This window comes from Hyperolius riggenbachi, chromosome 5 (genome assembly GCF_040937935.1).
Source record: "Hyperolius riggenbachi isolate aHypRig1 chromosome 5, aHypRig1.pri, whole genome shotgun sequence".
Taxonomy (NCBI): domain Eukaryota; kingdom Metazoa; phylum Chordata; class Amphibia; order Anura; family Hyperoliidae; genus Hyperolius; species Hyperolius riggenbachi.
The window spans coordinates 158,992,282-159,008,895 of record NC_090650.1 but is presented as its reverse complement, the minus strand read 5'-3'; the positions used below and the strand labels follow the sequence as shown (position 1 = coordinate 159,008,895).

The 16,614-nt window shown below is 42.3% G+C and overlaps 1 protein-coding gene across 9 annotated transcripts in view; it reads left to right on the top strand.

Moving 5' to 3' along the window:
- Nucleotides 1-9,158, top strand: part of ELMO1 (engulfment and cell motility 1) — an 818,731-nt gene extending 809,573 nt beyond the window's left edge. For 4 of the 9 annotated variants that reach the window (XM_068236404.1, XM_068236407.1, XM_068236408.1 and 1 more), the window contains one exon: nucleotides 6,232-9,153. In XM_068236404.1, coding sequence (XP_068092505.1) covers nucleotides 6,232-6,432 — 201 coding nt within the window. In that variant the 3' untranslated portion in view covers nucleotides 6,433-9,153. Of the gene's footprint in view, nucleotides 1-6,231 lie in introns of all 9 variants that reach the window. The other 5 variants (XM_068236401.1, XM_068236400.1, XM_068236402.1 and 2 more) reach the window with 3 other exon arrangements.
- The last annotated feature ends 7,456 nt before the right edge of the window (nucleotides 9,159-16,614 follow it).

The window sequence follows — 16,614 nt, the reverse complement described above, 5'->3', positions numbered from 1 at the left end:
GACCGCTTTCTCAGAGGCATACAGTATACATACACATCACATGTCGACCCTCATACGATATGAGACCGCAGTCTGAAAAAGATTAAAGACTGGTAATCACAGACGAGTCCCGAATGTCTCAGCTATCCCCGGGAGTGCAGGAGCAACAACTGTTAACAGTTATTTCCCACAATGCAGCAAGGTTCACAACAGGAAACTGCCAAGAGTACATACTCAGAATTTCCTTGTGGGAGTGGTTTCGCCACAATATCAGCCATACAGCGCCCCCTGATGGTCTGTTTGTGAAAAGGATTAGATTTCTCATGTAAAAGGGGTATCAGCTACTGATTGGGGTAAAGTTCAATTCTTGGTCGGAGTTTCTCTTTAAAGTAACCTTTGAAATATTTACTGAAGTAAAAGCTAAGCATGTTCTTTCAGTCAACCTTGTCCTTTTTGAAGGAAACACACTTGCGGCTCCTGCAGGCACAACTTCACTCTATACTCATCGTGAATCTCTTGTATGATTACACTTTATGTTAAGATTATTTGGGATGAGTAACTCCAGTTTCACTGGTTACCTTCATATTCTCGGAGAAATTTAGGGTCACATTTTTTTAGGGCTTTTTTGTAATTTAATGCTTGTAAGTTTGCTTGGTTATGGAGTCTAAAATAAATATTTGAGGTATTTGAAAAAGTATCTGTGGGGGTTACCGTATTTTTCGGACTATAAGACACTCCAGAGTATAAGACGCACCTAGGTTTAGAAGGCAAAAATCAGGGAAAAAAACAAATACTAAACCTGGTGCATTTATAGTGCAGGGGCATCTTATGGACCTTTCCCCCAAACTGTCTCTTTCTAATCTACACTGCAAAGCTACACTAACCCCTGCGGCTCCGCTAATTACACTAACCCCTGCTGGCCCCAAAACTTACACTAAGTTACAATGCACACATTGCCTACACTAAGCTACAAATGCCCCCACTGCCTACACTAAGCTACAAATGCCTACTTGCCTACACTAAGCTCCAATACACCCATTGCCTACACTAAGCCAACATACACCCATTGCCTACACTGAACTCCAATACCCCCACTGCCTACACTAAGCTACAATACCCCCACTGCCTACACTAAGCTCCAATACTCCCACTGCCTACACTAAGCTACAATACCCCCACTGCCTACACTAAGTTACAAATGCATTTCTCATACTTACCTATCCTTGGGGAGAGGTTGAAGGTACTGGGCTATTGCTGATAGCCTAGGGATGGCATCCTGGGTCCTCTTTAGAGTGGCAGGGTCATGCTGTGAAGCAGGGACATCAGTGCAAGAGATGGGACACAGGCCAGGCTGCTGCATGAGCCGGAGTCACGTGGGCAGCTCCAGCTGATGGCACATGTGACTGAGCTGCGATGTTCCTGGGTCTGGGCGGCGGCGGTGAAAGCATTATTGGTGGTGTCCAGAGAGGAAGCTCAGCTGCCAATGTTCCTGGGTCTGGGCGGCGGCGGTGGTGAAAACATCTGGTCAGCGGCGGTGATGTCAGCATCGGTGGTGGGCGGCATTGAACAGCAGGAGCTGGAGTCACACATGGGCAGCTCAGCTTCCTGGGTCCGGGCAGCGGCAGTAGTGAAGATGGGACGCAGGAGCCAGGCTGCTCCAGAACCTGGAGTTACGTGGGCAGCCCCAGCTGATGGCCCACGTGACTGCAATGTTACCCGGTCAGCGATGGTGAAGGCAAAACATCAGCGGCATGGAGCCGGAGCCCTTGCAGGGTCAGAGCCGCTGATGAGCTGTAGGAGGAGAGCCAGAGTGCACATGGAAGCAGGATGCAGTACTCGGAGCCCGCAGCTGGATAGGTGAGGGCTGCCGGTACACCCTGCACCTGCTTGTGGGGGACTTCTGACCGTACATTCGGACTATAAGATGCACTGACTTTTCCCCCCACTTCAGCGGGAGAAAAAGTGCGTCTTCTAGTCCGAAAAATACGGTATTTCATGAACAGAAATCTCAACAATCAATCTTGAGTATCTATTGCCTTATTTAGTATATATTTTTAGAAAAATGAAGAAAATTGAATTCAACAGTTAAGCATTTAAAGGGCACCCGAGGCGAAAAACGAATGAAATAAGATTGTATCTATATTCCTTCTCCTAAAAATGACGTTTTAATATATTCCACAGCTTTATTTTATGTTTAAATCTACTTTTTACATTTAACTGTTTTATTGTTTTTGCTCAATGACACATTCATTGAAGTATGCCAGAGCTAAAATCTATGAACCATTGGCCCTTTTTATCTCTTTCCTGCTCTCAGAAGCCATTGTCTGCTAGTAAAGTGTTTTATAGTTGGAATTTATTATCAATGTGGGTCACACTGTAGCACTTCCTGTCTGAGTCAGGACTGAGACAGCCACTTATATACCTGATATTTAACTCTTTCAGGCAGAGAGAGAAAAAAAGGAACACAGCATAGTTATTTGTGTGCTAAGCACTGTACATATACATGTCTATTTCATAATGTCAAATATCACCTCAGGTAACCATTAACCTCCTTAGCGGTAACCCCGTGTGTGACACGGGGTAAGCCGCCGGAGGGTGCCGCTCAGGCCCTGCTGGGCCGATTTACATAATTTTTTTTTTTGCTGGACGCAGCTAGCACTTTGCTAGCTGCGCCAGCACCCCGATCGCCGCCGCCGCGCACCCGATCGCCGCTATCCGGTGCGGCGCGCGGCCCCCCCCCCCCCCCCCAGACCCCGAGCGCTGCCTGGCCAATCAGTGCCAGGCAGCGCCAAGGGGTGGATCGGGTCTCCCAATGACGTCCTGACGTCGGTGACGTCATTCCGCCCCGTCGCCATGGCGACGGGGAAGCCCTCCAGGAAATCCCGTTCTTTGAACGGGATTTCCTGATCGCCTATCGCCGGAGGCGATCGGCGGGGCTGGGGGGATGCCGCTGAGCAGCGGCTATCATGTAGCGAGCCCTGGGCTCGCTACATGATTTAAAAAAAAAAAATTTAAAAAAAACTGATGCGCTGCCCCCTGGCGGTATTTTTCATACCGCCAAGGGGGTTAAGGGCACTAATAGAAAAGGAGATCAGTCTATTGCTAAGTATTCTTTTCATGAAAATGAGTTGAAACAATAGATTTGTCTTTGGAGCTTTGTGAGACCCTACACAAACTGTTTTTACGATTAATTTTTCAATTTTAAGTAGGATGCCTTTTGGGGTGAAAACATTTTTCAAAGCAATAGAATTAACACAAAAAGAAAGAAACATAGTAGTAAATGGGTTTTATTCAAAATAGGAAACTGTTAGCAATGGGGTTTCCGGAAGGGTCATTTCTAGGTACAATTCTTTTTAATCTATTATTGATCTAGCGGATGGAATACAGAGTAATGTTTCATCTTTCCAGATGTTACAAAATTAAGAAGAATTAAAAAACCTAAGCAAGATAGTGAAATTTTACATCAGGCTCTCAACAGCAGGACTGCATGGGCAAAACAGGGGGCAGATGAAATGTAATATAGATAAATGTAAGGTCATGCACCTTTGATGCGCCAACGGTAGAACAAAATATGAGATAATAAATATCAGAGGGAATATCAGACTTGAAGAAGGATTTGGGAATACTGGTTGATAGCAAGTTAAACATCCATATTCATTGGCAATTGCATAAAACTGGGAAAAAAAATCATAATATGCTAGTATACTACTCCCTCTGTATAAATCACTTGTAAGGCTATATCTGGAGTATGGAATACAGTTTTGGGCACCACACTATAGTAAGGACATTATCATACTAGAACAGTTACAAGGACTGGCAACTAAATTAAACAGGGGGATGGAAGGTTTCACTTACCAAGAAAGGTTTGACAAACTGGGTTTATTAGCGTGTAAATACTACAGCTAAAGGGTGACCTGATTTACATGTATAAATACATCAGAGGGGGTAGAAAGGGGTTCTTTACAAAAAAAAGTTGTTAAAATGTGGAATATTTACCACAGGAAATATTTATGACTAATTCTAGATCTGCATTTAAAAGAGGTTTAGATGCTTTCCTTGCATTGAAGGACATCCATAGCTATAGTTACTAGTTAATTCCCAGTAAAGTTGATCGCAGGGATTTTATTGACTGCCACTTGGAGTCCGGAAGGATTTTTTTACATTTTTTTTTCTAAATGGAGTTGGGCAATTGTCTTTTTCAACCAAACTATGTAACTGCAGATGATGCATTTTGGCTCTCCAAACTATTTGCTTACCCAATAAAACACTTATATTGACCTGAGAAAACTGGACTCAGATAATGAAAGCGTTGTCTGTAGTCTTTCCAATAAACATTGTCACTTTCAACTTTAGCTATTAGTTCACTTCTTTGAGGTAAGGCCACTTCACCATTTTAAGCTGTTTTTAGCATATCACATCTGGGGTGTGCCTCCTCCCATCCTTTCAAGATTCAGAACTTGGATGATTGCATCATGGGTACAGACTGGGAGAGGGTGCGTTCTTCATTCTTTGTTCTCTTCAGCTGTCTCATCTTATGAAATTCTGAGCTAGTAGAAAATATGGTGTCGTGGGTAAATCTGATGAAAACCCAGTGGCAATAAAATTGTATGCATTTTTTTTTTCATTTGCGTTAAGAAAATTTTACATTGTTTTGTCTCGGTGCCAGGCTATTTTATTTGCTCACCAAGCTTTGAGCAAACTGATTTACCCCAGTCCTCTTTCTCTACATCAGTCTCCAGCTTCTCTACATAACCTTTCCTTCAGGCACCAGCCATGATATAAGATCTACCTCCCTCAGGGTTCGCTAACCATCTCCCCTATGCTCAAACTCCAGTGTGGTACATTACCTTGCTGTGCTTACAAATTCAAGTTAAAACTGACATTTAACAGGTTAAATAAGTTACGTTTTGGGAGTGAGTTTGTAAGTTGAATTTGTTTGTAAGTTTAGTCGTGCTAAACATAGTGAAATATGGATTAATGACTTACTTTGACTACTCTGGAATTGGACATATAGTGCTTGATTCACTAAGACAAATGGCATGCCTTATCAAAGTTAACACGCCTTATCAGAGTAGCATAGCAAGCGCTACAAACTTATGCCTGCTAATTGGAAATGACGAGAGCTCCACTTGTCCTGCCCTGAGCCCCTACGGATTCGTAGCGCTCACTATGCTACTCTGATAAGGTGTGTTGACTTTGATAAGGTATGCTATTTGTCTAAGTGAATCAAGCCCATAGTATGAACAATGTTTTTGGGTGGTTTTAACCTCCTGACGACCGCGTCACGCAGATGGACGTGGCCGCCGCGGCAGCCACAGGACCGCCTAACGCCGATCGGCGTAAAGTCCTGGGGCCAGCTAATGCAGGAGATGGCACGCAGGCTGCGCGCGCATCTCCTGCTTGGGGGGTGGAGCTCCGCCCTGACCACGCCATCTATTTACATGTACATTGCTACGATCGCCAGCAGCGCTGTACTGGGGACAGCCGTGTGACACGGCTGTCCCCCTGGGACACTGGAGAGCGATCGGCTCTCATAGGCAGAAGCCTATGACAGCCGATTTCCATGATTGGCTGAGAGTTCCATAGCTGAATATTAACTCTTTCAGGCAGGGAAAAAATTAACACAGCATAAGTGTCTCTATGCTTGCCACTGTATGTACACGTCTGTATCATCGTGTCACATGTCATCTCGGGTACACTTTCAACCACATATTAACTCTGAGCTCTTATTTAAACTGCATATTAAAATGGTGTAAGGACAATAGGCTAATCTTCAGTTCAGGAAAAACCTTTGACTTCAGCTAACTATTGACTTCTGGAAATAACCTCCTGAACTTTACCCAGTTCTCATTGAGGGTTCTGAGGATGCCAGTGTCCCCATCTCTCACCCCCTGAGCCCCACCATCTCCAGCGACCTAGGGTGGTAAGAGAAAGTCTCCAAAACACACAAAACAAAAGGCTCAACAATGGCTGTTCTTCCTGTGCCAAGTGAAATGGTTTGGCATGTCTCACTCCCTTGCATCTACTCTGCCACTATTGAGTCAATTTTATGCTTCTCTATCATCTTATGGTACATGAATGCCTTCCGTGAGTGACAAGTACAAACTACAGCAAGTTATCAAGGCTGTAGAGAATTATTTTAGCTAAACAACAACTTAATTGATGTTCATGTTTGTAATACCTTGCTTAAATGAACAGATTTTAACTTATGTTTTATATTTACGGTACTCTTATATTTCTGTTTCTGCACAGTACTGCATCTGGACAGATGGACTAAATGCCTTACTTGGAAAAGACATGATCAGTGATCAGACAAGAAATGATATGGACACATTGCTTAGCATGGAAATAAAACTCCGACTTCTAGATCTCGAAAACATACAGATTCCTGATGCACCGCCCCCAATTCCAAAGGAGCCTAGTAACTACGATTTTGTTTACGATTGCAATTGAGAATATCTGCCAGTAAACTATTCTTCAACTGGAATTCGTAGTATAAAAGACTAAAAAGATAAATTACGTTTTATTTCAGATAATTACTTATTTCATTCCTTCCATTTCATTCCAAAGAAAGAATTTGGTCGCTGTTCTAGGCATATCATATAACTTAACTTGGCTGCAAGTTATATAGGGCAAAAGCCCTGAAAGCACTAGGATCTAGATGTTTATATTCTTGTTGCTTTCATTGATGTGCACTAGGTGTTTCACCATCTGGTGCTTTTTAACTTTATGATGTGGATGAAGAAAATGAATAGACTCTTCAGTCAATGCTGCTTCTCATTGTGATCAGAGGCACGAATGAAGGCTACTGATAACATGGAATCTGTCCTGAAGTTTTGAATTTTCTCCTCGGTCTTGGCTTTCTCTTTTGCTTGATTAGCATAAATAGTGTTACGTTTCCTTAGAACCAGTTAAATAACATATTTGGCTTAATTTTGTATGGTCACAATCATGAAAGACCTATCTTGCATATACTGGCTTTTGGGCAATAAGAATTACATACTGGTAATGTGTGTAGCATTATAAATCACTTTTTTTCAAAAAATCTTGTTTAAGATATATAAAACTTATTTCAGTAGACCTTACAGGAGGCCAAATAACATAAAGTGGAAATTTGATGAGTAATAGTACCCACAGACAGGAGATGCTAGCTGATTGGCCGAGTTTGGTCAATTATCTCATGTCTGTGAGTACTCTTTAGATTTGCTTTTTGGGGGAGGGTAATTAAAATACCTGATTTTCTTGGGGTACATTTTCTTGTCTAAGCTGATTTCAGCATTGTCCATTTATGGTTCCCTACGCCATCACCTAAATGATTACTATCACAAAGCACGTACAATTTAAAATACATAAGGGAGTAAAATGCACTGTAATGTTCTTACATTAGTATCACTTATAGTAGGATACGAAGATGGGTGATTCTTGTGGTTGTATAAGCCCAAGGTCACCTAAACTTAAGGAGAGACAAGGAGCCAAATGGGGAGGTAATATCTGGTAAGATGGAAATTAAATTCAGAAAGTGATATACTCACAATGGTGGGTTGCAAGGACTTGCAACCACAGCATAAGGCTGGCGGGGAGATAACTATCCCTGCGCGGTTATCCAGGTTACCGTACAAAAACACTTATAGTAGGTATTATTGATCTGACAGCTCTAAACCACTTGCCAACTAGTTTGGGATAGTCCAACTCATGGGGAATTCTTAAAGTTTCCTTTATTTTAAAAAGCATTCTGTATCAAGAGCCTATACAAAGATGGCATTGGCAACCAGTCTGCCTACTCGCATAAATACTAGTTTTGCAGGTGCTCTGCTATCCAACTGTGCCTTTATAAATAAAGGAAATCTTGATATTCCCCCATGAGAAGATCGACTAGTCCAAAACCTGTTCATAAGAGGATCAGGGCTGTCAGATTACTGTATGTCCCAGCTACATAGCAAAAAAAAACGACAGTGCATTTTGTTTTGGAACAAATATTCCACTTACACAAATATATTTTACATTTTCCAGCTTTTTCAGTGGTGGTACTTTCACTATGAATGCTTTGCCAATTCAGACATTTCTGTTTATGATTTGGGTCAGAGCCCGGGTAAGAAATTAGGTTGTTCATGCACATCCAACTGTATTCTGGTATTTATGGCTAGCTTAAAGAAAAATGCAATTTATCTGGGAATAGTTCTTGTATATTTAGAACATGTGGTTTCAGCTCGAAGCAGTACATAAAAAGTTCCTGTAGGAGGTGATGTGTGCTTAGCCACAGAGTTTCTATCATATTGCACAGATGAATTTTGACTTTTAACAATAGAATGCCCTCAAAAGCAAAAAGTTACAGCAATTTAATTAGAGTATCACGCTTAAGGTAAACTGTATTTTTACTCACTATTAACAAATGTCAGGAGAAAGTCGAGATGGCCACTGACCATTTGAAGACTGTTAATATCAAGTACAAACATATCACATGTAGAAGGATTCTCCACAAGTAATCACTGTGATGTATCTTACATAACATATCACAAAATGATGTGGTTAGCAAGGATACCATTAGTCTTAGTTAGGTATTTAAGCAGAGTTTGTATGTTCTAGTACTGGTTTGTAAAAGTTACTGAATTGTAATTGAAATAGGTGGATACATTGGATACATGGATATGGCTATGCATATAATAGTTATGTAAAATGTAAGTTCACAGGTTAAAGGGAGATTTCCAAGAAAGGTTTTACCAGAACTGGTTCTTTTATATTTAAAATATAACGGTTTATGAAAGTATTGATGAGTTTTCCATTCCTTTGTGACTCCTGTGCCTGTAGCCTTGGACAGCTGATTATAATAGATGTGCGAGATGGGGAACAGATTTTAATACATAACTGGAGCACATTTAATAAATCTGGGATGTTTTGTACTGCATCTAAGCAGCAGTGGGAGTGGTTTTATAATGAGGCTGTTTCACAAAATGTATCAATGCTCTTGTTTTACTTTCTCCATGGTGGATCTTTTCTCTTTTATGAATAGTATGCCAAACTTCCTTGGTCCATATTACAAACTTAATGTGGATCGATCTTTTAATGGTATATTTTTCCTGTCTTTATAGTGCAGAACAAATCGCCTTTTGTTTAATAAATTAGCATAGGTTTGTGTTTTTTCTAAAATGATTAACATTCATCACATTTCATTGTTTACCTTATGCATTTTCTATTTATTTAATATATGCTGAAAAATTCATCAAGTGACATGAAAAAGATGTACATATTTATATCAGTTTATAATAAACCATATGTGCTTTTCTTCTACTCTTGGTGTTCTCTGACAAATCTGATTCTTTCTTTAAAATACGGAGTGTTTTTTTTTTCGGTAGAATGCTTTTTATTTTTTTTTTTCAAAAATAGATGGTACCTATGGGGTAAATTGCAGATGTACTTGTGACCTGCCCTCCAGCATTTCAAATGGAAACATCTTTAAAGAGAATCTGTATTGTTAAAATCACACAAAAGTAAACATACCAGTGCGTTAGGGGACATCTCCTATTACCCTCTGTCACAATTTCGCAGCTCCCCGCCGCATTAAAAGTGGTTAAAAACAGTTTTAAAAAGTTTGTTTATAAACAAACAAAATGGCCACCAAAACAGGAAGTAGGTTGATGTACAGTATGTCCACACATAGAAAATACATCCATACACAAGCAGGCTGTATACAGCCTTCCTTTTGAATCTCAAGAGATCATTTGTGTGTTTCTTTCCCCCTGCATCTCATGCACTGAAGTGTCAGGCTGCTCTTTTCTTCTTGCAAACAGCTTTGCCCTTGTCTGTAATTCCTCACTATGTGAAAGCCCAGCCAGCTCAGAGGACGATTTATCCAGCTTGTAAAAGATAAGAGAGAAGAGAGAAGCTGCTCTAATCTAAATAATACACAGGCAGTGTGCATAGAGGGGCCTGGAAGGGGGAGTTCATAGCAGAACCACAACACTGAAGAACTTGGCAGCCTTCCAGACACAGGCTGACAAGTCTGACAAGAGAGAGATAAGTTGATTTATTACAGAGACTGTGATAGTACAAAGTGCTGCAGTAAGCCAGAACACATTAGAATAGCTTTTGGAACTTGTAGGATGATAAAAAACAGGATGCAATTTTTGTTACGGAGTCTCTTTAAGTAACTTTGAATCATGGACCAGCAATATCCATAAACCCTTTTTATTCAAAAACTATTAAATATTGCATAAAAGGCTAACATGACCTAAAGGCAAATTGACATTATAATCATTTAGTAATAACTAATGTGCTATAGGTGATCTTCAAACAAAGTCAAGTAGAGCCACAGTCAAATGATGATCTTCACAACATAACAGATTTTATTTAACCATCAATGATCATTCTCTTTCTAATCGGTGGATAGTGTATGGATTAGAACCATACACAGTTTTGATGGAAGACATGGCTGAGGACTGTGACAGCGTGGAATTTGTATGGGTAAGTGTTCATGCTAGAAATAAGAGTTGGCAGTTGCTTATCGGGGTCTGTTATAAAATTACACACATAAATGACAAAGAGGAAGTGCAATTACTGCAGCAGATTGAAAAAGCTGCAAGAAAAAGTGGGGTCATAATTTTCGGTGATTTCAATTATCCAGACATTAACTGGGAAATTGAGGCCACTTGCTCTAGTAAAAGTAACAGATTTATATCAACACTGCAAGACATTACATGACTCAGATGGTAACCGAACCAACCAGGGGAGAAGCGCTGCTTGAGTTGGTAATTTCCAATGGACCAGATTTTATATTTAATGTACAAGTTTGAGAACATTTGGAAAATAGCGACCATAAGAAAGTATCATTAGACCTACTATTCAATAGAGTTGTGAACAAGGAGACAACTAAAACTATGAATTTTAAAAAGTCTAACTTTATGAAGCTCAGGGACTCGCCAATGCTGGATACACACGGTGCGTTCGTGCACGCTATTTCCCGCTCGATTCCCGTCGATTCGTTTATTTCCAACATGTCCGATTTGGATTTCGATGGATCGTTAGGTCGATTTGGCATACTTTGCATGCGAATCGACCTAATGATCCATCGAAATCCAAATCGGACATGTTGGAAATAAACTAATCGACGGGAATCGAGCGGGAAATCGAGTGCGCGAACGCACCGTGTATTCAGCATAAGACTGGTAGACTGGGTTAGTAAATTACAGGGCAAGGACTCTGAAAGTAAATGGCAAACTTTGAAACAAATTCTTAAAGGACTTCCGAGGCAAACGTTAACATCTATTTTGTACTCACTCTGTGCTTTTTCCAGCCTCTAGCAGACATCTCAGTCCCTTGCAGCAGCCCCAGTCCTTTTCGGTGTCACTGCTGGCCGCCCACAATGACCCACCGGGCGGGGTTGGCTCTTCTTCACCTGTGTGAACGCTCATGCCTGCATGTCCACATCATCTGGCGCATAACTACTGCGCAGGTGCAATACGCCCCAAATGACATGGATGCAGGCGCAGAAGAGCCTACCCCACTGGTGGGTCATGTTCCTTACAGCTGGCCAGCAGGGACACTGAGTAGGACTGGGGCTGCGTTGAGGGACTGAGATGGATGCGAGGGGCTGGAAGAAGCCCCCAGTAAGTAAAAAAATTGATTTTTAAGTTCGCCTCTGAAGTCCTTTAATGACTATTGTAGATTGTACATACCTTGCATAAATCAAAATTGTAGATTTAACAAAGGCCAGTATAAATAAATAATACTGTTCTGGACATGATTAAGTGTAAAAGGAATGCCTTTAGTGCCCTAAAAAATGAGAGAACCTAATCTGCACTAAATAATGATAGGGAATGTAACAAAAACTGGGGAAAAGTTAGCAGTGGGGAACCACGGGGGTCAGTACTTGGTCCAATCCTTTTTAATGTATGTAGTAATGATTTAGTAGATGAAATACAGAGTAAAGAAGCCATCTTTGCAGATGATACAGAATTATGCAGAATTATCAACACTAAGATGGATAGTGACATACTACAACAGGATCTTGGAACAGGAACAACATGGCCATATGGCAGGCACATGGCAGATTAAATTTAAATACTGATAAATGTAAAATCATGCAGCTTGGATGAACCAATGGTAGAGCACCGTATAAAATTAAAAAAAAAGTTTGTCTTCTTAAATCAGAAGGCATTTGCGATAATTCAGGATGGAGTGAGCATTTGATGTCTCCCACGATGCATCACTACTGAATAAGCAAATTATCATTTGTTGTCCCTGTAAACTAGCCACACCTCCAGAACCACTGGAATGATGTGTCAGCTTGTTAATTGTACAGAGCTACAATAATCAGACATGCAAACAAACTGTTTCAGAATGGTTGATCCTCATCAGTGCGTGGCATGGATTAATGTGGCTCTATGGAGTGGGAGTATGGAGATGACATAATGCTGGGAACATCAAAATTGGGAGAAGGACTTGGGAATACTGGGTGAGAACATGTTAAGTAATCATATATAATGCCACGCAGTGTAGCTAAAGCAAATACATTCTGGAATGCATAAAACAGAAATAATATCTTGAGATGCTAATATACTACTCCCTCTGTATAAATCACTTGTGAGGCCACATCTGGAGTATGGGATCCAGTTTCGGGTACCACACTACAAAAAGGACATGAAAATAAGGGGTGACCTGATTAACATTTATAAATACATCCGGCAATGCAAAAGTGTGTCAGATTAGATTTTTTGTCCCTAGGGTTGTACAACGGACTAGGGGACATGATCTGCGTATGGAGGAAAAAAAAACGTTTTTGCCATCTAGTTATATATGGGTATATTTACAGTGAGAGTGGGTACAATCTGGAATATCTTACCTCAGGAAGTACTGTATTTTTCGGACTATAAGACGCTCAGGGCTGTAAGACGCACCTAAATTTAGAGGGCAAACATCAGGGGAAAAAAATCTATACTAAACCTAGATGCGTCTGTGTCAGGGGCGTCTTGTAGACCTTTTTGCCCCAAGATGCCTCTAAGCTACTCTACCCACCTACACTAACTCCTGTTGCCCCCCCCCCCCCCGCTACATTACACTTCTCTACACACTACATTACACTAAGCCCTGCTGCCCCTCCCCACCAGCTGCATTACTTTTCACTACACACTTTAACCTATCCCAGGCTGCCCCCCTCCCTCCCCCAGCTACATTATACTTCACTACACACTACATTACAATAACCCCTGCTTACTCTCCTCCCAGCTGCATTACACTTCACTACACTACACTATCCCCTACTGCCTCCTCCCCCCAGCTACATTACACTACACCTGCTGGAAAACTCACCTGATCTAGCCGGCGCGCTCCTCTCCTCCATCTCCCTTCTGCAGCCGATCATCTCCAGGAATCCACTTGCAAGCAGTACCATCTGATGGCCGCGGCCAGACGCTGCACTCTGCATTGCGGGGAGATCGGGACTCTGAGAACACGTGGCATCAGATTTTGCTGCCATACTTCCTTGTTACTGATGCCCGCTTGTATTCTCCCTACTGCATCTTACGGCAATGCTGGGGACTCCACGGGTGGTGACTTTTCGCATAAGGATGGCTCATTGGGGAGATGTATAGCAGTAATGTTCCGCAGAACAGCCCCTGGGAGGTCCGTGCTCGCAGCTACATTCTCTCTCACTTCACTTCTGCATAGTGACGTAAGCGGAAATGAAGGGAGAGAGAATGTAGCTGCGAGCGTGGACCTCCCAGCACCTGTTCAGCGGAAGATTACCGATATACATCTCTCCAATTAGCCGTATTTATGTGCAAAGTCACCGCCCGCAGAGTCCCCAGCATTGCCATAAGATGCAGTAGGGAGATGCACGCGGGCATCAGTAACCAGGACGCATGGCAGCAAAATCTAATGCCACGTGTTCACCCGATCACCACACAATGCACTCCACAATGCATAAAAGAATCCCCTGCAATGTTGTAGAAAGGGAAAAGGAGATATGCAGGGACAGGGGACAGGCAGGGACTGGTGCTGGGCAGAATTTGGTGCATTCGGACTATAAGACTCATGGACTTTTTCTCGCCACTTCTGGGGGAGAAAAAGTGAGTCTTATAGTCCGAAAAATACGGTAGTTATGGAAAACACTATATCTGCATTTAAAGCGGCTTGGATGCTTTCCTTGCCTGGAAGGATAGCCACGGCTATAATTACTAGGTTATTCCCGTGAGAGCTTGTTCACACTATGGGCTTGATTCACAAAAGAGTGCTAACTGTTAGCACGGCCGTTTTCGCGTGAATTTTTGCGTTTGCACGCGATTGCAAATTTTTTGCGTTTTCGTCTTTGCGCGCAAATGCGAATTTTCGCGCAAAAACACCCATGCTAACAGCACTCTTTTGTGAATCAAGCCCTATGAGCGTTTTCGGGGGGGGGGGGGGGGGTTAAACGCTGGTGATTTTAGAAATCACTCTAAAAGCACTTGTGCAATGATTTCCTATGACAGTGTTCACATGTGAGCGTTTCGATTTTATTAAAATTGCAAATGCGCTACATGTACCATTTTCTGAGCGTTTTAGCTGAATGGAAGGTATAGGGAAATTGCAAAGCTCTTGAAAAAGCAATTTGTATTGCGATTTCCCGAGCGCTTTGATGAATAAATACATTGTATTCATTAATTTCAGGGTAAAAAACAATCGCTCCGCAAAAGTGCTTAGAAAGGCTATATTCTTGTTATATCCATGGCAGCATACGAATGGGTAAATCCCGCCCCCAACATACAGGTCTGTCTATCTATAAATTAAAAGGCTTCCCTGCTTTTTTATTTCCTGTCCGCACTTCAGGTCTGTCCCCTGTTTCAGGGAAGCTTTTTAATTTTTGCCTTTACCTTGCTGTTTTTTTCAGCTATCCAGCCAGGTTCAGACTCTTCTGGCCAATGCCCTCCTATTTTGCCTCACTGAGAGTATTGGATGGGGTCCCTCACTGGCAGAGGCGATGTGTGCAGAACTGAAGGAAAGTGTGCAGGTGGTTCTTTTTTCAATTGATCCGGGCACCGACTGGTACATTGAGAGGAGGCTTCACTCTCGGGTGCACACTTCCGCCTTGCAGTGTCCCGAAGCTCACTTCCGCGTTCTATGCGCAGGAAGTGGGCGGGGCTTACCAGCGCTCTGAGCCGAGTTAAAACCAGTGGCGTGCTTCATCTTCACGCTGAGGAGAGAAGCCACAAAGCGTCTGGAGCAGGTAGTTACCAGGTTTTTCCTTTCCGTGCTAATGTGCAGATCGCCGTGTCTGGCCATCTTGGGGATTATACTGCTGCAGCTCCTGTATTACAGCTTGGGCTGTGTTGTGATATGGCCATTTTTCTCTTGCAGCTCTCCTCTGCTCTTCTGACTGTATTGTTGTGGAAGATTGGTAGTTAAAGCGGTTTAAAACCCTGACATAATATTCAATAAAAACATGCTTTCCTACTTTATATGCCATACGTTTATCATATTTGCATTTGTGCATAAGTATTATTATTCATTTAGAAGTTATAGGTTCCCAAAAGTACAGTTTTTGCTTTGGGAGCTGACTTTGCATTTTATTAATAACTGGTTTTATTCATTCATTCATTCAGGCAGACATGCTTTGACTCTCTGTCTGTGTTGAGCAGCTTCTCCACAGTCAGAGAATGTGTCACATTCCTCACTTGATACATTTAAGTAAACACAAGATAACATTATCTAAAGTTTGGATGCGTCTGCATTTCACTGCACTGAACTTTAATGCTCTGTGTGTAATCCTTCCAATGCTGGTCTAGTAAAAAAAAATGCTGGCTGCATATAATGTGCTGTAAATAATGTTTCAGAGCAAAGATGAAATGCAGGGTAATTGTGAGGATCCGCTCGGCTGCCTGCGCAGGCAGGCAGCTTTTTGACCACTGTTCAGGTCTGCATTCTGCAGGTCTCTGGAAGAGAGACCTTTTGTCAGTTTTGCAGCTTGCTGCTGAGGAATTTGCATACGTTTGTCATGCAGATTGCCTAGCCACATCCTTTGTAGGCTTGCTCTATATATACCATGTGATATCACAGACCTGGGCTAGTCATAAGGGTTAGTCCTGTGTAACACTCCTGGGGCCTGATTCACAAAGCGGTGCAAAGTGTTTGCACGCGAGTGAAAAGCCCTTTATCACGCCTAAACTCAGTTTAGGCATGATAAGAAGAAAGTCGCGCGAATTTGCGCGCGCAACCGCGCACAGCGCCCCTGCTTCGCGCGCAGCGTCCATTAAGCCCTATGGGACTTTGCGCGTGCGCGGTTGCGCGCGCAAAGTTTTGCGCGCGGGAGCTTCACGCGAAGAGCAGCACAAATCGGTGATAACTAAGTGGTGCAAAGGTTATCACGCCTAAAGTCTTTTAGGCGTGATAACTGAGTTATCACCGCTTTGTGAATCAGGCCCCTGGAGTGTCAGCCTTGCTCATTGTTTGAAGATTAGCCTAGAGTAATTCCTGGGACTGCACTAGGCAGGTTCCCTAGTGCAGTTAGGATTGCATATCTGTTTTGTTTGTCTATTGCGATTGTCCTGTCCCAGCGGTAGTCGACAGGAAGTCGTTCTGATCTTTGTTCTATGAGTATAGCTGGAGCAGCGGTTGCTACCAGCTATCTCATCTGATCTGTCTTGCCTGGATCGCACTCGCCTTGCGCTA